At 41.8% G+C, this 25,776-nt stretch overlaps 1 protein-coding gene across 6 annotated transcripts in view; it reads right to left on the bottom strand.

The window, feature by feature from the left end:
* frmpd2 (FERM and PDZ domain containing 2) overlaps window positions 1–25,345 on the bottom strand; it is a 30,770-nt gene extending 5,425 nt beyond the window's left edge. For 3 of the 6 annotated variants that reach the window (XM_061708690.1, XM_061708693.1, XM_061708695.1), the window contains exons 1-25: window positions 25,082–25,345; window positions 19,185–19,309; window positions 18,867–19,030; window positions 18,284–18,349; window positions 18,011–18,190; window positions 17,847–17,922; window positions 16,411–16,501; window positions 15,204–15,360; window positions 15,063–15,134; window positions 14,411–14,585; window positions 14,189–14,321; window positions 12,902–13,040; window positions 11,891–12,043; window positions 11,606–11,791; window positions 11,360–11,519; window positions 11,062–11,239; window positions 9,276–9,364; window positions 9,010–9,090; window positions 8,804–8,911; window positions 8,385–8,516; window positions 4,384–4,565; window positions 4,171–4,269; window positions 3,573–3,666; window positions 1,941–2,026; window positions 355–541 (exon numbers count right to left, since the gene is read on the bottom strand). In XM_061708690.1, the coding sequence (XP_061564674.1) occupies window positions 355–541; window positions 1,941–2,026; window positions 3,573–3,666; window positions 4,171–4,269; window positions 4,384–4,565; window positions 8,385–8,516; window positions 8,804–8,911; window positions 9,010–9,090; window positions 9,276–9,364; window positions 11,062–11,239; window positions 11,360–11,519; window positions 11,606–11,791; window positions 11,891–12,043; window positions 12,902–13,040; window positions 14,189–14,321; window positions 14,411–14,585; window positions 15,063–15,134; window positions 15,204–15,360; window positions 16,411–16,501; window positions 17,847–17,922; window positions 18,011–18,190; window positions 18,284–18,349; window positions 18,867–19,030; window positions 19,185–19,305 (3,109 nt within the window). In that variant the 5' untranslated portion in view covers window positions 19,306–19,309; window positions 25,082–25,345. The remainder of the gene's footprint in view (window positions 1–354; window positions 542–1,940; window positions 2,027–3,572; window positions 3,667–4,170; window positions 4,270–4,383; window positions 4,566–8,384; window positions 8,517–8,803; window positions 8,912–9,009; window positions 9,091–9,275; window positions 9,365–11,061; window positions 11,240–11,359; window positions 11,520–11,605; window positions 11,792–11,890; window positions 12,044–12,901; window positions 13,041–14,188; window positions 14,322–14,410; window positions 14,586–15,062; window positions 15,135–15,203; window positions 15,361–16,410; window positions 16,502–17,846; window positions 17,923–18,010; window positions 18,191–18,283; window positions 18,350–18,866; window positions 19,031–19,184; window positions 19,310–25,081) is intronic. The other 3 variants (XM_061708694.1, XM_061708691.1, XM_061708696.1) reach the window with 3 other exon arrangements.
* Between the last annotated feature and the right edge of the window lie 431 nt (window positions 25,346–25,776).

Raw genomic sequence — 25,776 nt, 5'->3', positions numbered from 1 at the left:
GGTTTGCACAGAGCTGAGTGGGAATTAAAGGCCATTGAAGGTCAAAGGATAAGGGAATCCAGGGGAGTTGAGAAGATTGAGGTGAACGCCGGGGGAGCAGATCAAAACAAAGCGTGAGAGGGAAATGTGTGGATGTTCACCTTCAGGCATGCAAACTAACCTTCCTGCTGAGTCGGATAAAAACAAGCTCAAAAGCTTTGAGAATTGTTCTCACTAGTGTGATTTTAACACTTTTGCTTTTGCACGAGTTGCAATTTGTGAGAAAGAGTTGGGTTTCTTATTTCTGAGGCACCTAAATGAATATATTTTGCGTGTCTAAGTGCACTGGTCTAAACATGAGCTGAAGTGTTGCACCATCAGTGGCGAAGCTTCTGGCTCGGTCAGACGCCGTGCTTGGAGAATTACTGACGGTGGGGGAGCTGTTGAGTCTCGGATGCCTGGCGGCTGGACTGAGGCTCTGGCTGGATGTGCTGCTGGTGTCAGCACTGACAGAAACTTTGGGTAGGTTGACAGATTCGCGCTCAACGACGAAGTAGACCACCTGGGAGAGGGAAGAGGAAAAAAAAAAAAAAATAATAAAAAAAGGTGGGAAATTGCACTGTAAAAAATGAAGGATTGAATGTTTGTTTTACAGTCTAGACTTTGATCAGGGCGAGAACTCTCAGAAATGCTAGCTAAATGTTGTGTATACCCAGTCATCTATTTACATAGTGGACATAATTCAGGGATTCAAGTTTTTATTGTCATTCCAGCACATGTTAGACAGGAAATGGAAGGAAATTTGTTTCTCTGCTCCCAGTGCAAGCCCCAACAAAAAGAAAAGTATATACAGCAATAAAATAAAAATAATCAGTCTTTAGTTGTACGTTAAATCAAACAAGTCAACTTCTTTGGGCTTTTTCCTTTTTAGAGGTCGCCTAAGTGGATCATTGTACCCCGCATGGGTTTTCTGTTGGATGCCCTTCCTGAAAGAACCGTTCCATTTATCAGAGCTCGGGACTGGCACTTTGACAAAACTGGTTTTGTGGCTTGGTTTTTGCTGTGGATGGATCCAGTGGCCTGCTGGTTAAAATGCAACAAGCTATCTTGTAACTCTACCCCTACACGGATATTATATCGACATAAATTGGACTTGATCCTTGCAGGTTTTCATGAAACTCATGGGTTCACCAGGTCCTCGTGTGAAGGAAAACAACTGTCTGGACCAGATTCTACCAGTATTAGTTTAACAATTATTGAAATTATTGCATCAAAACCTGCCCAAAGCCCCACTCACGGTTACCTGCATACGTACGTGCAAAATTCATCAACACTGTGCAAATGTACAAGAGCCTCCGTTCTCAAATTTCAGAGAGGTGGTGGTTTTGTTTTATCTGTCATCTGCTACGTATTCTGTTTAGCTTTCGGCACTTATAGCTCGATGTCAGTTTATTATGTTTTAATGTGTTTTATTGATACATTTGTACTCTATTTTATGATATTTGATTGTATTTATTTACATAGTTTTTAATCCTGTAATACTCTTTGGTCAACTTGAGTTGTTGAAATGTCCTATATAAATAAAGGTTGATTGATTGATTGACTGAAATAGTTTTTCTATAATGTGTATTTAATGCATCACATAGAAATTTCCTTTTTGGGCTTCACATGACCACCGTAGGGACCTGTGGACTGGTGCCATTGATGACATTTACGCAAGACAGCTCTTATGGTTGCAGAAACCACGATTGACCTTCATGATGGCCCTGGTAGAAATGCCAGTTTTTCCCCTAAATCAACAAGGTTTATCCCTCAGGGATCCTAAACATGTGCACCAGTCTCCACTGAACTGGTCATGTATTGGTTTTCAATGTTACTATTTACAACTCTGCCCCATTAACACAGCTAAGAGCTAACATCTTCTCCGAATGTAGGAACATTTGTGCCATGATGGGATTTACCTCCCCAGTTTTACTCAGACAGTCCACAGCCTGCTGGTAGGTGAATCCGTGGAAGTTAATCCCATCCACTTCCAGAAGTCTGTCACCTGTAAATAAGATCAAAACAAGGAAACTGAATTAAGAGAAGTTTAATCTTCAGTAACCCACACCGTGTCAGGCGTTATTGTTCCTCCCCTGACAGTCTCCATGTGATGTTTAATATTCAAGCCATAATTCCTTCCCAATGCACACAATTATTTTTAGCAGCTTCCTTTGGCCACTTAAAGAAGGATAATTGAGGTGTTATCATAGACTGCATTGGGAGAACTGAATAAACCCTGTGTGATGTCATCTTTAGGTTTTCTGAAGAATTGGTTTTAAAGTCCGTACAGTGTCTGGACAGTGCCATATTGGTTAGAACAGCCACCGTCCAACTGTGGTTAATGCAAAAATGGGCGGAACGAACAAACCTGGCAACCGGTCCGAACAATCCCACCTGACTTCATTCACATGCTAGCTGTTTTAGCTTGGCTAAGGAAATGCTAGACATTATCTTGCAGTAATTCTGATTAAATGAGTCCATCCATCATGTCTCTTTTGTCGCTAGTGTAAACAACATTTAAAATGATCACTGCCGACGTTAAAATGCAGGCAGCCGGAGCTTTGATCGAGCGCTACCGGGTTGTTATAAGTGTTGTCCGTTCTTTTCAGTGTAGCAAAACACTGGAATTTATTCACTAAAGAGATTTATTTAAAATGTCCAAATCATGTAGTACTTCACTGCGGTGTCTGACTACATCAGAACTAAAATACAACTCTGTGGTTCACAACACATCGTATACATTTTGACATTTCAGAAGTTTTATGGCGGAATGCTGAGGATAAGCCCTGGATTTAAAAAGGACTTGTGTCTTTTTAAAAGGTCTTTTGTTAACCACCACATTCTCTGCTCATTCTTGATTGAACTCTGCTGAACTGTGAAATGAACGGATCGTTTCAGAAAATGACTCAATTCAGTTCATTCACCCTAAAAGAGTTTTTCTTTTTAAAATAAATTGTTTTCAACTCTCAAAACACCTGGGACCCTGGACTAGCTGATGCTCAGCTAACCGACCGGGCCCTAGTTTGTGCTCCATCAGAAGTTGGTTCTGGTAAAGATTCGGGTAAAGCTGTTCAGTCTGGAAGGGTCCAGGTCGACCTGGGGAGCGGCTCGGCAGTCAGTCCCACCTGAGTAGCTGAAGCAATGGCAGCTAGCCGTGGCTGTAAAATATCCCCTGATGACGTACAGTACATAAACAATTTGCCCCCTGTACAGTTGGACGATGGATCATTGGTGAATCCAGTGAAGGAAACAAAACTATCTTTTTGGTTATGGCCATTTTTTAAATTGTGGTCAACATTGGCTTCATCTTGAAGCTATTGTTGAGCATCATGTTAATGTGCAACACGGCGGCGTAAAACAGCAGGCAATTACGACTGGAACTGGAATCTGAACTTTGGTTCCTAGAAACATTCAAACAATCCTTCAAAGGAAACTGAAACTGATGGTACTATGCTCCTGTATGCTGCATGCATCTGGAAACTGAATGGTTTTACAAATTTTCAACTACAATATTATTATAGCTGGCATAGAACTACCGGTGTATAAAATACCTGTATGCAAACGTCCATCTCTCTCAGCAGCCCCTCCTGGAACAAGGCTCTTGATGTAGACTTGTCCATTAGGAAGGCTAGTGTTCATGCCACCCTGAAAAATGTAATTCTTAATCACTTTCACTGCAGTCTACTACATTCAGCCAGCAGAATAATTTACCCAACAACCTATTAATTTGTTCAAATAAGCTCAACACTATAATCTAAACATTCAATTATTTATTCTTTCTTCACTAAACAATTATAAGTTCATATTGGTATCCTTGGGGTCACACAAAATAAATTTGGGGTTTCATATTTATTTTAAGATTTCAAAATGTATCCCTCATTTTTGCACAGTGATCAGTGCTCAGATACTGACCACAGTGAAAGTGTAATCAGCGTGAGCAAAGTAACTCTTGCTGTCTCTCCGTAATCCTGTCAAACCTCAGACGTTAATCAGCTTGAGTGGAGCAGACTGATTATCCTCCATCTTCGTACATTCCTACTCTTCACATCAAATTCTTGCACTTTAGCTGGACAGGTGCAGGTTTCTTTTTTTGCAAGCTTCTAACAAAACCAGGATTTCAAATGTGCCATTTCCATTTCATAAACTCACAGAGATGCTGATGCCCAGACTTCCTGATATCTTCCTGAGCTCCACAGTGATCTCCTCGGGCCTCACACAGTTCAGAGAGGGAGACGGGGGGCAGCCGTCCTGAGACCAGCATAAACATTAATACTCAGCGTCTGTCCGTCCTGCTGCGTGCCGTGGGCTTGTAGAGGCACTAATATAGCCTCAATGACCAGAGGGGTTAAACAGCTACTCTACCTGTGTCCCAGGGACTCGTACTTCACGGGGGACGTTCAACCTGTTGCTGGTCTTTGGCGTCATTTGTTCTGAAACAATCTCGTCGAGGCTGTTGTCTCCCGATCGTCCGTCCAGCATCAGCGTAGACTGGGAATCGTATTTCCTTAACAAAGGAGAGCGAGCGCTGTTGGGACTGAGGGAAACTGTGGAAAAAAAAATAAAAATTCTATTATTTCACTATAGATAGAGTGTAAACTGAATATAGTGTTTGAAGATCATGCCAACATCCAGACTGTTGCACAGAGAGAGGCTGTAATGCTAAAAGTGAAAGTCTTGCGGTTGAAACTACTCTGCAGAGAGAGATTCACACACTCAGGTGCAGCAATCATCGGATACAGGTTTATTTTGTGTTTGTAGAGGGATTTTGTAGGAGTCAGAGCCAGTTTCACGTGCAGTCCCTGAGGTTCACGTACAAACTAGGTCAGCTCAGCAACAGAGTGTTTTGTGTACACAAGTATGTCAGATGTAAAGACCTTTGCATGATTGTGCTCAGGCACAGAAACAGAAACATCTCTATAAAGACAGTTAGATATCATTAAATATAATTTTCCTTACTTCAGTTACATGGCTGCAGAAGCCAGACGTGCAGAGGCTGACTAGCTCGAGGCCGTCCTGCAGTTACTGTAGCATTTAGCAGTTTTTAACTGTGGGTATTGTAGATCCTTGAACCCTTCCAGTGCAACCCAAAGCTGGTTGAACCACTTTGTTAGTTCCTCCGCGCATGAAGCCAGATTATTTTTACAATAAGAATGTTTATGCTTGATTAGGCCTTTATTCATAATATCACAGGTAAAGTTAACTTAAAGTCGTAAGCACTGAGAACCCTAGGTGATAACAGCTGGCCATTACCACTTTAGACTTTAAGCCACATGTCACTCAAACGTTAATGTTGAAAACTCACATTTGTGTCTTTATATAATTTTACCAGATCCATAACAATTCCCCCCATGTAAAGTGGTCATGAATGTAACATCTGCCTATAGAGTCCAAAAAACAGTTTTGACTTTAAAGGGGACCTATTATGAAAAACACGTTTTTTCTTGTTTTAACATATATAAAGTGGTCTCCCCTCACCCTGCCAGCACAGGGAAGGTGAAATCCCATGGAATTCTGCAGGGTCTGCTTCCCCCGCCCGACTGAGTCTTCCAGTGTCATGTGGTGTCTACGAGCCGTTTAGAATGAGCGCCTATGGTGACGTCACCCTAGGCGCTCATTTCCATAGGTCGGCCTCCGCTGCTGAAACCACGCCCACAACCAGCTCAGCCGGCCGGAGCTTCAGCCATTGTTCAGAAGCGGTGGCTGTTTCCACAGCGAGGGACAGTTAAAATGAGGTTTTGCATCGACATTTACCCTTATAAAAGGATCAGTTCCAACAGCACGGACCCGGCAACTGCACACGAGTCAGCGGTAAGTGACATTCATTTTTTTATGTTATTTATATTTGTCTACAAGTATGATCTTTGTATGGGCTAAGTATTTAGCTTAGCTCCGGAACACCGGGGCTGCTCACCGGGGCTCCTCACCGGTCCGGTCCGAGAGCAGCTCTGGAGCTGCCGGAGCTGCTCTCGGACCGGACCGGACCGTGACGGTGAGGAACCCCGGGCACCAGTGGCTGCAGTGTCCCCACCGGAGCTCTAATAGTAATACATTTTTTTATGTCTATGGTTTCAGATCTTCCAAGCACCTGAAGCTGTTCAACGACACCTTCAGAAGACGCACGGTCCTTCATTGAGCCAGCAATAGTGCATTAATGTTATTATATACAACTTACGTTTTATTTTTTTAACAATAAAGTTGCCATTTGTGAACATTCAGTGTTGTGATTTCTTTACCGTTAACATGTTTAATTCGTCTTGTAACAAATTAAATGAAATGAGGAATCGGAGTAAATAACTGTGGTGTACCTGTTTAGAATTCAATTAAATCTTCCTGTGTGAATTAGTGTGAAGACGAGGTGACTAAAGGCTGATTTATGGTTCCAGGTTACACCAACGCAGAGCCTACGGCGTAGGTTACGCGTCGACGCAGAACCGTAATTCAGGCTTAAGATCCGTTTACACCGTGTAACTGAATGCGAGCGTCCCACTATCACGTCGAGCTGCGTGACATCGGACGCTCTCTGTCCACACTGAAACCGTTAAACTCACGGCCAGTTAGGACAGTCCAATAGAAAAAAAATAATAAAGCAATGGAATTTGTTTTGTCACTGAAGCTCCCTCGCATGGGACACGACACGCTTTGTGTACGCAGCCGGCTGCTCTTTTGCCCGGAGAGGTTTTGTTCCTCCCCTGCTACACGTCATTCAAGCAGCCAATCAGCACAGAGCCTCATTATCATAGCCTCCCCTCCCCTAAAATGAAGCACAGAAAATGGGGTTGGAAGCGGTAAAACTAGAGACATGGCCCACAGGCTGAATTTCTGATTTATGTAGAAAAAACAAGCTTTAGATTGTTTTTAAGACATTCAAGGCCCGTTTAAAATATACATTAAATGCCATAATAGGTCCTCTTTAAATATAGTTAACCCTGCTGTAAACTTGGGCAATTTGACATGGAGCTCTGGTTTGCTTTTGGAGCCAACCCCTAGTGGTCAGTAAAGGAACTACACATTTCCCTACTTCTGGGATCACATCAGGCCAACAAGCCTGATTCCAAACGCCAGCCATCTAACTTCTGGGTTGAGTCTGACACGGCATACTACTCATTGCAGTTCCTCAACTGGCTGCTGGAGGCTGACTGCAAACGTGAGTCAATCTCCATTGATTCCCATGTTAAAATGTCAACCTTCAGAGCAGAAATAAACATATTTACAGCTTGGTCTCAATTGTTGATACAATTTCAGGAGCAATAAGTTTATTTCTAATATGACTGATGGACAGTCAGCTCAGCCAGTGGCTAGCCACTATCACTTCCTCATCCGCAAACCGTCATGAGATTACCGAAGCAGTAATTAAACACTGCAGTAATTTTAATGTTCCCATCGAATCAACATATGAAACGGGATATTCCTCTGTAAACGTCTGCCAGCAGCTCTGCAGCTATTTCCGTGGGAGTCAACCGAAGGAGCTGGTAGCCACAGCTAACTCTGATTCACATATGTTGGGCATGTTCCTGTCAGCTTCCCGGGCAACAAAGTAAAGTACAAAGAAGGTCTTCAGAAACCATTGGGTCACGTCACTTAATGCTTCATCCATTGTTTTTACAGTTTATGGTATCAACCCAAAGTGTAATTACATTTCTAGGTTCATGTCAGGCTGACATTCCCCCACCGTGGTGCAAGTACGTTGATAGTCCGACACAGACGCATCAACCACACTTGACTTGACCTGATGCAGATCGCAACAGATTTTGTATGTCCCTTAATGTATTTCACACTAACACTTCTGCTTCTTTGTGTTCAAGTCGGATGGAAAGATGAACTCCTTCACTCCATAAAAGTAATCGTTCCTCAAACTCGCATAAGATATGCTTCATTTTCTTTGTTCACATTTCTAAACTACGTAAAGGAAAGAAACTCAGCAGTGCACACTGCAGAAAAGAAACTGCACCGCCACCTAGTGTTTGATGGCAACAGATTTAATCCATCAGCTTGGTAGCTTTGTGTGTCCCTTAATGTATTTCACACTGACACTTCTGCTTCTTCTTCTTTGTTTTCAAGCTGGATTGAGAGATGAATTGCTCCTTCACTTAATAAAAGTTATCGTTTTTCAAACTCGCATAAGATATTCTTCATTTTCTTTCTTCTCATTTCTAAGCTACGTAAAGGAAGTTAACGGATGGAAACTCAGCGGTGCACACTGCAGGAGAGAAACTGCATCGCCTACTAGTATTTGATGGTGCAATTACAAAGAGATACAAACAACAACAGACGAGTAAAACAGGCAACTCACCAACATTCCACTCGAGCAACACAGAGCAAAGGACTGCAGAGATGATATCATTGCACACAACGAAACCACACACCTACACATGGAGCACCTTTTGGCTGTGAGATGATGAGCTGCACCTCCTCGGGGCTGTTCTGCATGACCTCCGCTGCCTCGCTGAAAGTGACGCCCTCCAGGCTGATGTTGTTCAAAGAGATGAGACGGCCACCTGAAGTCAAAGGCCACAGTGAAAACCCGGCGTCCAGTTACAGCGGAATTTTAATACCACATGAGAACCCAGAGGCCTAAAAGCATCTGCAAAGTCATTTTTTGACCTTTATTTTTCCGCACTTTTCTGACACGTATGCTTTACAGCCATTATTTTTATAGAGGGAGGCTGGGTGATTTCCAGAGACAAACACCATCTAACTTAGCTGCAAGTAAATTTTCTACAAAATGACAAGGAGCTCTACAATGAAAAAGAGTATTTTTTTATTTCTATGTGCAAGTGTCTACCTGCTCTGATGCGACCGTCCTTATCGGCGGGTCCACCAGGTACAACGGAGGCAATAAAGATGCCTAAGTCATACCGGCCTACAGTGTCCTCTCCCACCATCACTATACCTGCAGTGACACAAATCACAGGTGTGACAAAAAGAGTTATCCATTTATATTAGAAAATGTTTCTGTTTAAAACAAACAAAAAAAGAAAATCAGCTTGCCTAGTCCAAGTTTGGGGTCTTTCTTTAAGGAAACACATATGACTTCTCTGTCTGATGCTGCTCCCAGTTTAGGTGAGGTTTCTGTGAGACATAAAAGTTGGAATAACTGCGTAAAGTTTTGGCAACAGCAGCGTATGTTTAGGGACCTAAATAACAGAGCAAAGAGATGCAAAGCTATTTTCAAAAATGAAATGCTTTTGGGAAACCACTGGATGACGTCTCTCAAATGTAGGTTATGATGCGCGGAAACTGCTTGGTTTTTGTACCTCTGGCTGCCAGGGATCCAGATTGGGCTTCAGATCCACTCCTCTGAGAGCAGGCCGGGGAGCGCATCCCAGTGCTACTGCGCTGGATGCTGGAGCACATGTTGAAAAACAAGCACATTAAAGGGAACACTGAGAAAATGTTTTGCAGGTGCTTTAAATAATACTTCAAGAGGTCTATTTTTAACAGCAATAGTTAGTATCATGTTTTGGGGCTTTTGTCACTTCCTGTTTTATTTTGAAATACTATATCTGATGGTGGTCTTCCTGTCTTTGCTTTGCTCCACACAATTGCCGACAATCTAACGTCTCAGTTGAAGCCACCGTTCCTCGACTGACCACTGGAGGGTGGGTTAAAACGTCCAAATTTGCAGTAGAAATCAACATCTTTACAGGCTGGCTGGTCTCTATCGCTAGATTTCACATCCTGGACAACTGTGGGCTTGAACACAGGTCTGGTGAATTTATATAAATAAATAAATGTTGCTACAAAGTGGTTCATAGACTTTTGATTGAAAGCTTAGCCAATGGCTAGTCATTATCACTTCTTCATCAGTCATCGTCTTGCTATGAAGCTTAGCAAAGCAATCGCTAGCTTTTGTTAACCCAGCATCTACTAAACGCAACGTTCATTTCTGATTTTGCCACCGAAATCAGAAACGTCCGAAATCAAATATTCCACTGCAAACATTCGCCAAGAGCTCCTAATGGATTGTGGGTCATCTGACGGCAAACTTTGATTGAAATTAGGTGGCCTGTCCAAGTTAGCTTTTTTTGATGACTTTTAGGAACCACTGTCCATCCGTCACGGTCTCACTTCCTTAGTATTGGCAAAAACCAAAGGAACTTCAGACTCCCATCCTGGTTGTTTCTTACAACAACGGAACATCACTTTACTGCACTTTGTCACACATGAACAACAATGAAACTAGCTTGAACAGCTTCCACGGCAGAGGCAACTAACAGACTCAAAAACCTAAGAGAGAATGAGAGAGTGACTGAGCAAGAGAGTAAAAAAGAGGAAATATTTGATGGCGTTATAAAGCAATGTAACCTCTAGGCCTGAGGGACACATTAAGTTAAAAATAGCCACATTTTAAAATGGGATTAATTTTTCTGAAAATTTAACAGAGCTTGTTGGACTTAAACCTGCCTACTGCGGCTGGGTCCTCACGCTTAAGTCTCATTAATTTTAATTTTTTTTTTTAAATGAACTGGATTTGTATGAAATTTGCATGAGCTAACTATTCAGGAAAAAAACTCTGCAACTGATGCGCTTGTTAAACTAAAAATACACTGAAATAATCAAACAAACTGAAAAAAGGAAATAAAAATATAAGCTACTACAAAATCCAAAACTATAATGACTCTGATTTGCACAGTTTTCTTAAAATTTCTTTTTACTCCATCTAACACTGTATCCGTTGCAACAGCCTGATCCTATTCCACCTATGGTTTAGTTTGTAAACATTTTGCCTTTTCCTGGCAAAGACGCCTGGAGTTTGTGTGTCACCACTAATGCAGACACATTAGGTTTCCTTAAGTGATTAGTGGAGTACTCATGACTCAGCATTGGCCCAGTATGCTCTGTCTCTGAACGTGTTTTGTCCCTATCCTAATACCACAACCCTAATCTTTGCACTTAGACAGTGAGTCAACTCAGATGTCCAGCAGCACCAGTTTGCCAACACCTACTGCGTCCAGCACACTGGCTACAAGTATCAACTTGCGATCTAATACATCACAGAATTTGACCTGTGCTCATGAAAACTGCGGGGCATCTGAGTACCTGTGCTGTTTCACGCGGTCCTCGATCCGGGCTGTGACATCATCACACAGTCTGGTCAAGGACTCTTCCTGCGGTGTGGTCAGTCCGCTGTCATTTTGTGGCGTCTCAGAACATGAGAGGGACTTGAGCTGGTTGCTCTGAGTCCGGCACACTGCTGCATACTGCACGATGTTGTCCTCTAGATAAATACGTAGAAGTCATCTGAATTAATCAACCACTGGGAGGAAGAAGTGTTGCCAAATACTTGAACTGATATCTTCAAAAGGAGGCTAGAAGGACGAAGGCTGCGTCTCCTCACCCGAGACCAGGCTGTGGCTCAGCTGACGGGAATACATCTCATTATTAAACTTGTGCTGTGCCGAACAGAGGTTACATAGGTACTGGGCTGTCCTGGACCTCTCTGTGATGAATGTATACTTCTTCTTGCTGCCCCGACACTCTATAACAAATTTACGCTTCTGCAGTAACACAAAGCAAAGGTTTTTAGGACCTTCATAGAAGAATTGAAAAAAATTATGCATTGCATGACCAACCCATCACTCACATTTGAGGAGATACTTGCTGTCTCCCTCCAGAAGAAATTCTGGGCTGTTGATCTGCAGCCATCTTTAACCTCATAGACGATGACACCTTTGGCACACACGCCAAGGATGATCTCACCGTCTGAAGCCTTTTTCTCCCGCGTTACACGATAGAAGAAGACGCCATACTCAGGCAACTGCTGACACACCTACAAGGTTAACAGTGATGGTAGAAATGAAAAATGATTTTATAAAAGCAAACATTTTTCACATCACATGAATCTTCACATTTAAACGTCTTGCGCTACCTTTAGGAATTCAAGCTCTGATTCTTCTGTAAGCATCTGAGCATTGTTGGCATGATGTCGCAGCAGCTCCCCCTGAACGTAAGGCAAGGCACGTTTCTCCATCACACTCTTGGAGACGTACTGATCAGGCCGGTAGTAGTTCCTACCATACACCTGAGCAGAGAAGATTACAAACTACATTAATGCCATTCATTTTGCATCATTTTACAAGTTGAATTGCAAGAGCTTTTACCCCTGGTTTCTACTTTTTTTCATACGATTCATCTCGAAAATCATCAATATTTATGAGAATCTCCCTAATCTTGAAGTTAGTTGTAAAATTCATCCTTCTGGTGTGTTTTGGACTGCTTTTTCACTTGAGTACGCTGTAAATTCAACCAATACACTCAAAGTGAATATATACGCTGTGCTAGATGCTAGCTAGCAACCGGTGCTAGGATGTTAGCTTGCATCCAATGTTTGCAAACTGTTAGGTAACTATTTTCCTTTTCTGAAACTCCCCTATGACAACAGTTAGTTGGCATTAATTGTTAGTGTTGTATCCTTGGCATTAGCATTGAGCCAACATTTATAAAGAACGGTACTTAGTGTTGAACACCAGGGGGCGTGTTCCATATGGACCGCTGGCGGGCAAGTTGAAACAAGGTGTTAGGAGGGGAAAGAAAGCACGGAATAGGCTTATGAGGAGCATAGTCTCCAGGTCTCCAGGAGAAGACCTTCATAAATACCCCCAATGGTCTGCTAGCAATTATGAGTGCCACTCAGTCTGTGAAAATGGGTTCCTTTATTGCTCTAAAATAGCTCCGTCAAGTCAGAGTAAATTATTCTTACTCATGTTATCAGCGTCGGAAATAACATTGACATCAAACTGTTTAAACTGGTCAGGGAGGTTTTGGTGTTTGACCCGTTCTCGTGATCAAAAGTCGAGGTTTCTCATACGCGGTTTCATCACTTTTCAACATCCTTTAAAAACCACCTACTGTGAGTTACTCAATGTTAACTATATACAACCTCAGGCAAGGAGTCTCCGTACTCCGTCTGCAGGGCCAGACCTCCCAGGTACAGAGCAGTCTCTTCATGGCAGGACAGTCTGTCTTCTAAAAGGTCTCTCCTAAGTTGAAGGTAGTACTGGTGACGGGTCTGTTTGTGCCTGGTGGAGGAGATGGCACACATTTTAGTACTTCTGAACTGTCCCATTATTCTGGCATAATGAGGCTTGTTTTCTCTGGAGAAGGTTTTTTTTTGTTAAATAAGTACAGAACAAACAGGCAGGTCCCAAAAGTGCCATGCTATAACCAGCCTTTATCATTATTTTAGCGTTTATTTTGAAAATCGATCAGACTATGCCATCCTTTTGACTGACTTCCTACCAACTTCATCCCCTGTGAGTAAACTGACATGACTTCACTGTGGCTGACCATCAGATAGATTAGGCATGTATCTTTGGTGGAATTGAGCAAAGGTCATGGTCAACACATGCCCAGATTGTATCTGGACATTATGGTGTGAGGTTAATTATCCTTTAAACTTGTTTTGCCCTTACGAAACTGTCACATGCTTTGTTAACAGAAGTCACAGCAGCAACTTCCTGATCTACTCAGGGTTTTGGACTGTTCTGGTGACATCTGTCTACTGTAGTGTGAGTATTCAATCACATGTTATCACTTCCATCCATTGTCTACTGTCTACTGTTCACTGTCCTTATATGGTCCGTTCCTGTCAAGTTTCTTAATAAAAGCATCATGCAGAGGGGAAGCATTTGGGAAGCATTTGCTGTCAGGGGCTCTCTCCCTGTTGCTGTGCTCTCCCCCTTCTGCAGAAGTGCGTTAAAAGACCATTCCAAAGCAGACTCTGTGTCTTTCCTCGTTACGAACTTATGTAATGTTGATTTAGACCTAACAATGGCCAGGGAAAGGTGGTTGTATGAAAAAACTTGGGGGGTTGGACCATTCAGAATCATGCATTTGCCCTCTTAAGATACAATTTAAGTCACACAGGCCCTGGCAAACCCTAGGACATGAAAAAAGTGGCTGCCATTCACAATAGCTGTTGTTGCACACGGCTGGACGGCATTGCTTCTGCGGCAAATGAGACCCAGGGGCTACTACACAGACTAGACCATAGTGCCCTGACTTAAAGTTCAATTATGGATTCCCCCAACAATTTTATGCCCTAAGCTTGAGAAGCCAGTGTTTAATCCATCACATTTGTTGAGATGAAACTTGACCTGTAAACTCATATTCTTTGGATCCAGCAGCCACTGCATCCCCAATTCAAGAAAGTAAAAGAAAAACTCACAAAAGAGAAATGTCGTTGACAAAGAATTTGATCCTGAAGAAAAGGATAAAGGTGGTCAAAGGCACTTTCTTCCAGCTATCTGGAGCAACTTTGGAAATCTTTGTATCATTGTCCACAAAGAAAAACTCATTATCTGAAAAAAAGACAAAAGAACAGTTTTACGAACCATGGTGATCAAAATATAATCTCTAAACATTTCCTCAGTAATTAAAGTCTTATTACCATCAATGAAAGCAAGGCCAAAGTAAAAATGTTCCACGAGGTTTGAATGAGCCACGATCATGTCTAAGACGTCCCCTCCTCTGGATTTCACGTCACATTTGACAAGTATACTCTGTCCATTTGGCATCACCACACTGAGCTCTCTGTTGGTGGCTGAAGATTTTCCCTTCTTGGACTGTAAGGAAAGAGACAAGGTTGTATTAGAAGATGAACACTGCATCCTTCATACAAAATACAGTACTTTAAAGTGGTGTGTAAATGGTTTAGGCGTTTAACAAAGCTGGGAGTTGAGAACATTTCTAAAAAGCTTGATATTGCACTCTTTCATCTCACAATTCATATTCTGGCCAGTCATCCTAATACTGTTCCTTTTAAGTACAAATAATTGGTCTGGTTCCTATGGATGCAGAAGAAATGCCACTGGATAGGCACACAACTAGTCAGAGAAACGACGCATGTCACATGCAAATGGGGGTGGGACAGGTACCAGACCCCGTTACACAACAGAGAAATTGAATTTCCCAAGTGAATGAGTATGGCCGGGCTATCTACTTCAAAATCCTAGTTAATTAAAGACACGTATAGCTACAATTCACCACTGAATTTGGTGTAACAACTGTCTTGGTTTTGTTTTTTTCTGCCAAGAACTCACCAAAATGGATCCGGGCAGCTCCAACACAACCAGAGGCTCATCTAGCACTTTAATAAACTCCGGACCCACGTCCTGCATCGGTGACAAAGTTATTGTTGCACTTCATTTCCTGTAACAATCCATCATAATGTTGCTACTTACCTTATTTTTCTTGTCATTCAGACTCGACGTGGACTCAAACTGCGTGAGAGCTCTGGAGTTGGCGTTTCTATGACCGTCCAAGTAAGGACTACAGGGGCTGCGGTTCAGATGCTGCCAGCTGGTGAAAGTCTCTCTGAGTCGGCCACCCGACGGCATTCTGGGAGAAAGGAAATATTTCACACCTTGCCTGATAGGAGGTGAGCTTTGTCACTTCTACGCTAACAGCTTGTGACATAGTTCATATTCTAAAAAAATCTGTCCACTTTTGTGCCGTCATTTAAGTTGTCTTTGTTGTTATGTATGTCATTTATTTAAAATTGGTGTTGATGAAATGTACTGTCAGTGAAGACAAATCTCCCCACGGGACAAATAAAATAAATCCAAAATCTAAACTTTTGCCAAATATTCAGCTGGGGGTCTGTTTTCTGTTTCAGCTGTCTCTTTTTCAGCACAATTTAAAAAAAATTTAAGCCACAAAATTTGTTTTGAATTATGCTCAGTGGCAAGTAAACAGAGTGTGATGTCTCAGAGGCCGCGTTCAGACTGCAGGCAAATCTGATTGATATCTGATTCCTTCTCATATCCGATTTTCAGGGCTGACTGTCCACACTGTTTTTAGCAAGTGTCCAAATCGCATCTGGCTCTGTTCAGACTGGGCCACATCATTGACTGATCTGACGGGTTGCCGTAGCAACAACGTCAGAGCGGAGGCGTCACCCAGCGCGTGTATTGTGTGACGTCATGTAATTGCGACAACAAAAACAATAACAAGATGGAGCCAGCATCCTCTGTCCAAGGACTGCTCCATACCTGTAACGTAGCTCCACAACTCGAAATGGGCGGGTGGTTTGGCGCATGGGTCTGGTCTGGCGTCGCGGACAGTCAAAACCGATCAGAGTGTTTGGAGCTGTTCAGACTGAGACGCATCTGCCCAAATGTGATATGAAACTACCTCCCGGAGGTGGTTTCGATCTGGTTTGCAAAAATCTGATCTCATGCGGTTTGGGACTGTTCAGACTTCAAAAGAGTCATCCAGTTTCAATCTGGATGGGCTAAAAATCGGATATTGGCTGGCAGTCTGAACGCGGCCAGAGACTCTGAGAGCGGCCAGTATTTTAATAAGGGTATATAAATGCCTGCATGCTCATATGCTATGTGCCTAAACCTTCTACTCAAAGATCTGAAAACATTTGTGTGGACCTCATACCCTGTGGAGTCAGCCGGATAAGATACTCCTGAGTATGTTCTGGGTATCTCCTTCTTCTTAGGCATCCATGACGAGTTACTAAAAGAGCCCCCTGAAAAACAAATTGGTGTTGTAACTACTGCTTAACTAACATTTAGCTAAACAAATATATGACAATAAAAAGTTATGTTGTACATTTTTAAAAGAAGTTCTGATAATGAGCTTATTGGCTTTCTTGCTTCTTGTCATTCTCATTTGTGATGAGATCATGAAAAATCAGTTGTTGTTACCTCAGCTGATATAAAAGTCTGGAAGTAGAGACAGCTAGGCAGTCTCTGTCCACTGGTATTTAAAAAAAAATATATACCATACTATCATGGCTCAAAAGATGTTTTGTGAGCTTTACAAATGTGGTCAGGGCTTTTACTTGTTGTATTTAACCAGAGTTAACAGTCTCATAGCCATCTTGATTATGCAGAAATTAGAAACACAGAAATTATAATGGACTAATCTGTGGCACATTTTGCTAAGCTTGTATGTGGACGTTGTGGTCGTTGCAATACCTTTTTACTGTGAGACCTTATGGGTAAAGGCAAAGGGCCTATATTCCAACTTCTGGCCTGCAGCCAATGTGGAAACAAAAAAAAGCTGTAGATCCTTCCCTGACCACCGGGGACTGTTTTGGTCTCTATAGCTAGATTTCACAAGCATGTCGACTGTGTTTAGGGGGAGAAACCTTTGGTAACACGTCAGTTAAATGATATAAAGCAACAAACTGATATAAAAGTATAATTAAAGAGAGAGTATGTACAGTTAATACATGCATACTGTTAAATTTGCTTTAAACAGCACAACATATATGATTCCATTTTAAAATTCAGTCCCAATTTCATTTGAAGAAATACTTGATTACTGTTGGGAAGCATTGTCTAACTCACACAGTCTCCCGTCTGCCATCAGCAAAAACCATTCCACATAACTTTAGACTCCCATCATGGACGGCTGACTCTCACGACAATTGCGTATCACTTTACAGCACTATGTCACAAATCACAACAATGAAACTAGTTCATACAGACAAACTCAGAGACTGAGGGAAGTAGTGGCAGAAAAGAAAATGAGGGGGACCAAGCAAGAGACCAATCAAATCTTAGTGTAGTAAATATGATTTAACCTCCACACCTAAAGAGGGACCTCCTCAATAAAATTGCTCATTGTTGCTTTAAAAGTAAATACAGATGTGCCTCCATGTATCATGGTCTAGTAGAGTTATAACCACAGTTTCATTTAGATGTACATATATGTAGTGATGCCACTGGACCTTTTCTTTTAACCAGAGGAAGAGATTTTTATTGACATGACTCTTTTATTGCTATTTTTATCTCTTTGTGAGAAAGCCAATAAGTACATTCCTACAAAAGTCAAACTTTAACTGACATGTGGAACCACTTTCTTACTGTGTAATCTGTCCCTGACCATCTGACTACGGTCCGTCAGCTGGGATCCATTTTCAGTCACAGACAAATGATCAACCTGTAAAGAAACAAAACATTCAAAGCTAAATCTTACCCCACTTAACCAGTCGGAAATTTAAAAAAAAACCTTGTCAGCCATAACTCACTGAGTTTCTGAAGACGTCTTCCACCAGCTGCCTGATGAGCCGATCAGCAGCAGGCAGCATGGAGGTCTTGTGGTGAAGCTCACTGGTCTCCAGCACCGTCAGCAGGTCGGTCCTCCTCACCACCACCTCCTCGCACATGCTCAGGAGCAAACGCTCCAGCTCAGAGCTCATCTGGACCAGCTGGGAGGAAACGGGCAGAAGTCAAATGGGTGCTGCACAAGTGCTGGGAATATGGAAGAATGAGAAAGAGGTGGAAGAGAGAGAGGGAAGTACCTGACTTTGAGGTAGGTGATAGTCAAGACACCAATAAAGAGTCATTCCCAGTGAGTACACAGCCATCTGAGGAGCACATCCACAGTTAAGCTTTCAGATTTTCTCATCTCATCAAAAGTATTCCAGTTAGTAGGGCTGTGCAATTAATCGATTTTAAATCTAAATCGGATTTATTAATCAAAATCGATGTTAAAAAAGGAAAATCGGAAAATCGATTTTCCTTTTTTGCAGCTGGCTGCATTACAGACAGAGCTCGTCTAGTCATCTTTGTTTGGTCAAGAAAATTGTAAATGTTGTCACTTTACTAAACTCAAGGAGGATTTACAGTATCTTTCAATTGCACTTCATTCCCAATAGGGAAATTTGTTTGCTATTTTTCTTTAAAAATAAAGATAAAATATTTGAAACAACTTATTCCATTGTCTTTTGTAGTTTTACCAAAAAAATCGAAATCGAAAATCGTCTTTTCAGAGAAAAAAATCGGGATTTTATTTTTGTCCAAAATCGCCCAGCCCTACCAGTTAGTTTCCACTTCAGCTTTAGGAAGAGTGGGAACGACTCTGAAACTTTCCATAGTTCAGACCTTTTCAGTTGCGGTCCTGGTGGAGACAGTGTGACCCTGCTGGACCTCGGGAGCTGTGAAGGAGGCCACATCTTCATATCGTGCACAGCTCTTGAAGGCGAGACTCCCATTGGATGACAGCAGCACTGATCCCGGGCTCAACACATTGCACATGTTACCAGAACCTAAACAGAGAATGGGGCGCACACCTGTTACAGATGGTTTTTAAACCTTTTTTCTGGTGGTGTTAGAGTGAGTGAGACCATTGAGCAATTCTTCAACACCAACGCCTGAGATTAGCACACAAATTGAAGTTTGTATAAAAGACAAGGGGGTCACCCTTTTTGGAAATCTCCAATAAGGCGTCAGTGGTGGCGAGCAGCAGACACCAGACTTCATCTTCCTCCAGCGGTGAACCCCGGGCCTCCAACACCTCTGTCAGGGTCACAAATGTACCCATCCTGCTGCGACACACATACAATGGAAACACACCTAAAGCTCCATGTAAATATATCATACTGTAGCATAGGGCTGGGCGATATATCGAGATTTTAATATATATCGATATATTTTCAAACACGATATGGTACGAGACAATATCGTTTATATCGATTTAAAAAAAACTACTTTTTTTTTTTATGATTTTGATATAGCTTATTTTGTGACAAATTGACTTGAATGTTTTATTTGAGATTTGCACAAATGTTTTGTTATTTGCACAACTGGCAACCTCAGTGGAAAAGTCTGCCTGTTACTGTCTACATTGTATTAATTGCACAGTGTATTTTAATTTAATTGTTATGCAGGAAAGGGATATTTGTTTTATTTTATTCAAGAAGCATTTTTATTCTATATATGCAGGCAGTTAATTTTTATTTCATTTGATTTATACATTTTGATATTGTGCAGACCTGTTAATAAAGGAACCTGTGTGACATTTGGCAAGAGGCTTTGTATTAAAACTGACTGTTTTTTTAAGGGTTTGCCTCAGAAAAAAATGAAGCTAACAGAGATGCTATGCTATAATGCTTTGGGGGAAACCCCAATTAAGGCACAGAAAAAATATCGAGATATATATCGAGTATCGCCATTTAGCTAGAAAATATCGAGATATGACTTTTGGTCCATATCGCCCAGCCCTACTGTAGCATTACACAATAAAGTTCTGAACTTCCTGCCCTCTATGTTTCAGTTTCATCCACAATATACACCTTTTATGTGTTTTACCTCATGCATTTTAACCAAATAGCCAAGCTATTTCATTTTTAAGAAATATTTCCATACAACCACCTTAATCCTTTCAAATGGGCTTGCTTTCAGTCAGATTAATCAATTCTTAAAGAAACATTTAAAAAACAGTGGAATTTATCTGAGCTGTTTCCCACGAACAGGCTGACGGACTAGAAACCCACTGAGATCAGACATGAGGAACACTTGGAGATCAGAGTTTTTAGACCAGTAAGCGCACGATTTAGTGGGATTTAGGAGAGCTAAGCAGAAACAAATCCAATCCCATCCAGATATTTGATCTCTGCTTCCATCTCTGCAGTGGTTTTCAGCCAAATGTGAAGTGATGGGAATAGGAAGAGGTAGAGGAGGTGGTTTGGGAGAGGGAGGGCTGGGACTTTCTGTACAGCTTGCTGCCACAACCTGGATGGATAAACAGAGGTGGATGGATGGATGGATGGATGGATGGATGGATGGATGGATGGATGGATGGATGGATGGATGGATGGATGGATGGATGGATGGATGGATGGATGGATGGATGGATGGATGGATGGGACTTTTCATTTCAGTATTAAGGGATGTTTCCTGGTGACTGAGTGAAAGTAGAACCATGCCAGAGCCAAATATTTTTGCTTGATATTATTGAATTCAACCAGATTGAGGGACAGCAATATCTTTAAAGTTTAAGAAAAAGAAACTACCGCATAATTGCTCCGTTTAAACATGATGGATAATTTTGTGTTATCATTGCCATCTCTGTGTCTGATCTGGACTCGGATGTTGAGCGCTTCTATCATAATGTAGGATTAATAACACACTGCTGTTTATACATCACAGCGAGTTATCAACATTTCCAGTTCTAAAAATATAACACATGGGGAAGAAGACTTTGATTACATTTTGAAATATCCACTTAAAAGAGATCCCCATTTTCAGTCAGTCGCAGCTCTAAAGCTTAGAGGCCAAATTAAACATTTATCCTTCACACAAACAGGATTAACTTGGGATAGCTCAGAAACATAGTAAGGCTCCTTGGCCTTACTGTCCGAGATTTTACAAAACTCAAGCAAAGAGCAGCTTTTTTTTCTCCCCCAAAGGTTGAATCAAAGCTATAAATTAGGGTTGAATTAAAAGCACCCAATAAAAGAGAGTCACTAACACGCTTTCTTTAAACTTAATACTTGAAAACCAGGCAAATTTTTCGTGACAGGAACTGAATCAAGCTATTTCCAGTTTAGTCATAATCAAGGAAGTTGAGCCATTTTTGCACTTGGCCACGAGTCAGTCATTTCCACTTCAGGCATTTGGGCCAGTGACAAGTAACAAATTACTGTTGCGTAGGAATTTCATTGACTTGGTTTGATTGAGTTAACGTTCAGTTATTGTGCAATAATCTTTATAACACAAAAAGCTCCATTATGGAAGATTTTAAAAGAAAGGCCGTCGGGCGAGGGCGGTGCCTCGAGTCGGCTTGGTGTGTCCCGTGCTGTCGTCCATCAGCGCTCATTTCGGACGATTCGACTTGTACAATCAACCACTATCGGTCGGCCGTTATGACCAATCTGATTGGTGGAGTGCTAGCCCTTGACTATCGAATCAGAGTTAACCAGAAATGACGATGGTAAACTTACTACAGTAGCTAAACAGCGATGATACAAACGCTAAACTACACTCTATCATCGTGTCGCTTTGATTTTTGGCTTGTGTTTGATTGTATTATATTTTCATTATTGACCATCTTATTTTCAATCCTTCTTGACTTCTTTCTACTGAAAACAGCCGGCTCAGTTCAGAACTCGAGACTAGAGCGATCCATCGTTTACGTTTGTTCTTTTTTCCTTTTGTTTTACTGCGATGTCGCAGATTAGCACCACCTGCAGTTATGGGGACATATTATGCTTTGCGCAGGCGCAGAACGTACACTTTAGTCAGCGTCGGGTTGGTGTGTTCAGGAGTGTTTTTTTGACCAACTCGGGGAGACGAGAGCCGACTTTCAGCCCCACTGCTTTCTGCCGACAATCGGTTGTCAGGTTGGTGTGTCCCGGCCTTTATAGGCATAATTCAGGTCCCCTTTTACCCTTAAAGTCCGTTCATAGGTTGTGGTGCATCAACTGGCCTTGTAGATGTGCACATGGTTCTACTCACGCTATAGTTTGCATCAGCTTTGATGAGACTTTCTACACATTCATACAAATTATGTACATTTTATCGTTAGTCTGGGAGGTGACGACAATACGCTGAAAAGGAAGAGGCATTGGCAGTAACATGGTTTGTTGTCAGAAGTTAAACTCCATCCTCATCTCTGCTGTTACTATTTCAATCGACTGTTGCAGTGGTTCAAATAAAGGGGAAAATTTTTGCAGACTCTCCCTAAAACACGCAGCCATGTTATTCTTATATGTGTTGTCTTCTGTTTTTTTTTGCAGCACTTTTAGAAGTTGAGGTGTAGGTGCATATGTAGGCGGCTTTGCACGTACTGACTGGTGTAGATGATGAACCTACAGTTCAGTCAGACCTCGCACAAACACAAATTGACCCTTCAAGATATGGATCAATTTTGTTGTTTGTTTAAAAAAGGTATAGAAAATGGACGGAGATACTGAAATTCTGCATGGAAGCAATGAAAGCAGCACAAGGACACCGGTCAAAGGTCCAGCTGGAGAAGTGCCATAGCGGGTTGAGTCATTTGCCTTCCTGCTGGATCAAACTCCAAACCATCATATGCCTACGTGTCTTTGGGGGGGACCCACATTGGCCTTGTAGAGAAAAGGACAAGCACTATGGAATCAGGAGCCAGTGTTCTCATAAAACAGGTCCCGAGACTTGACAAATCGCGTCAGGAAGGACAGCTACGCCAAATCGATGTAGCGAACACGATTTTCTGTAGTGTTGACCCCCGAAAGGAAACGCTTCAGAGAAAACGCTACTCTGTTTAAACAGAGTTCTGTTTAACATTTTGAGATGGGAACAAAGAAAATTGTTGCTCTGATCAGCAAATCCCCAGCTCAAGTCAGCAGGACTATTTGTTGTTGTCACAACAATCTGTCCTCTTTCCTATTTCCTGCATTTCTCTCATCAGGCAAGCCATACCATTTACACTTTGCAAATCAGCAATCATGACAGGGTGAGGGTGGCCTTCATGCAATGACTCATACACCAGTGTGCAATAGGCATAGTTTAAAACCACTGAGATGAATTGCTAATAACACCTCAGATCAACAGGTGTTTACTGCAAAACCGGAAAAGGTCCTTCACCGGTGCGACCCAAATTTATTTACACAACATCAAAAAAGGAGAAAGTACGTCAGTTAGAGACGTGCATTGTTTCAAAATAATCTTGGCCTGGTTTCATCAGTTTTAGTTTTCCTCTCAGCAGCTGCACCTCTAACACTGATTTGTCTGCAGCAGCAGGAAACCTGGCAACTGTCAAGTGAAAATACGGGAATCTAAAAAAAAAACACCTGTAAATAATCAGCAATCTAAGGTGTTGACATAAGGTTTCCTAGTCTGGTTGAAGCTGGCATTAACAGCCATTACGAAACAAGTTGGTGTAATTACCTCCCTCCTCCATCTTTTAAGGAAGAAGGAGACCTAAACTGATAATTTTTTTTATGTTGTTACTCATGTTATTGTAATGCAATTGAATAAATATTACAATCCTGCTGCCGGCTATTGTGCTCTTCAACTGTTGCAACAAAGCACTGCTTGGCGTGCAACATGTTCTGATCCCTGACAGCGAGACAGCTTGCCAAGTAGCCCAAGCTGTCTTAATCAGGTTTCAGGCATTTTAATTCAAACCTAACGTGGATCGTGGTGTCTGCACTGTCACTCTAAGTGCATGGTTTAACTTGTGATTATCATGAAATGATCAGCGGCGATGCCTAATTATTAACGCAGAGGTGGGCTGAAATTTGTTGGGATTGTTGGTAAATAAAAATCCTGTTACATCCACTGTTCTTCTTTGTGTTAAAGTAATCTGTGAGAAACTAGGCTTCTCCACCTCCTCTTGGCTCTGTTTGTAGGCTTAAGAAAATGTGGCCAATCGCAGTCCCTTTCAGACCCGATCAGGTGAGGTAGAGTGAAGGCAGACGAAGACCTAGCAGTGTAGGATATAGTGGATGATTGCATTAAACCGAAGACCCGTCACCCCAGGGGGCACAGATCAGGACCTGCTGATGGAGATCTGTTTTAAAAGACATGTAAATACCTTTGCTTGGGAGGTGGGAAAACACGAGGTTAAAAATGAATGTGGAGGAAGTTATTTCTCAGACTCACTTTTTTTTAATTTTTCTTATTTTTAGATTGACATAACCCAGTTTTAAAGCAGCTAAAGGAACATGACCAACCTGTTGTCTTGTCTATTGCTGCAATAATGTGATGCATGTCAAACTAGCTAATATGATAAGAGACTATTAAATTGGATATTTTGCTTTTAATGATATATGATTAAATTAGTCAGTATGAAGCACAAAGACGGGCACCAAAGGAGGCCAGAGAGTCCAGTCAGGAATTTCCTTCAGCAAAGTATATTTAAATAAAATCATTATATTTCTGACCCTTTGTGCTCTCCAGAGGTATTTTTGTTTTTTTGTAAAAATGACAAATGTAGCTGTTTTCCCCTTCAAACAGCCCCTCAAATGAAAGAGCATTTGACATTAATATCAGCTGTGTCGACCCAGTAAAACACACATCCTGTTTTCCAGCATCTCCCACTCAAGTGTATCTGAGCTGTGGGTTTGCTGCCTTGCTTAGTGGCACCCTGTCCTGCAAACTCACAACTGAAGTAAAACTGAGTTTTTACAGCATCTTCTTATAAGATAAAGTATGAAAACCACGCTCTCGTGACTCGTGCCTGATTACACAGTGTCCTGCCTGTAGCATTACACCAGCCATTACTCTGTACACCAACACATCTTTATGACTACAGGCAGCCCACGGAATATTCTGATATTAAAACAAACAAAAACAGCAAACATAAAAAGGTTTTGACAAATTATTCAGCCTACCTTATTACATCCGTTACCTCAGAAGATTGTTCTTAAGTTCCTTCAAACATCCGGCACTCTGAACTCTAATCCTTCCTCCTCTTATGCTTCCCCTGCTGCCATTCCTCCCACCTCTCCCTCGATCCAGCGCTCCTGTCCGTCATGGCAGAACATTGCACTTTGTCACCCCTGCATGTTGATCAATCACGACCCCCCCTCCCAAGACAGAAACAATCAGCTCCATAACATAATTTCCTCTCCGCTCCAGAGCCGTGTTGTGCTGTGTTTTCTGGCATTTTCAACTATTTTTAGCCGGGGGAACTTACTGTAAGAACATAATTGGATTTGCAGGGCGGGCTGAAGACAGATGGGGCAGCAAAGGGCCAATCCATTGTAGGCAGGACTGGGTTAATCTGATGTTTCAACTACGACTGATACCTTAATTGTCCCGCTTTCTGTCAGGGCTTACAGATGAACACAGAGATGGCTGTCAGCCTGTTGTGGCCGCATATCATCACCCTCTTCAAATAATAGATTATTCTCAAGTTTGTCAAAAAAAAAAAACATGAAAACATGTAAAGCTGTGTTAAATTGAAAGGCTGAACAATCATGGAACAAATCCTCCGATTAAAAAAGACATATCTGTATAGAAAAGATACCATCTACACTGTGATATGAAAGAGTATGTGTGTGTGTGTGTGTGTGTGTGTGTGTGT

This window comes from Cololabis saira, chromosome 19 (genome assembly GCF_033807715.1).
Source record: "Cololabis saira isolate AMF1-May2022 chromosome 19, fColSai1.1, whole genome shotgun sequence".
In the NCBI taxonomy this organism is placed as follows: Eukaryota; Metazoa; Chordata; class Actinopteri; order Beloniformes; family Belonidae; genus Cololabis; species Cololabis saira.
The sequence above is the reverse complement of the archived record's forward strand: the minus strand, read 5'-3'. Positions and strand labels throughout refer to the sequence as shown.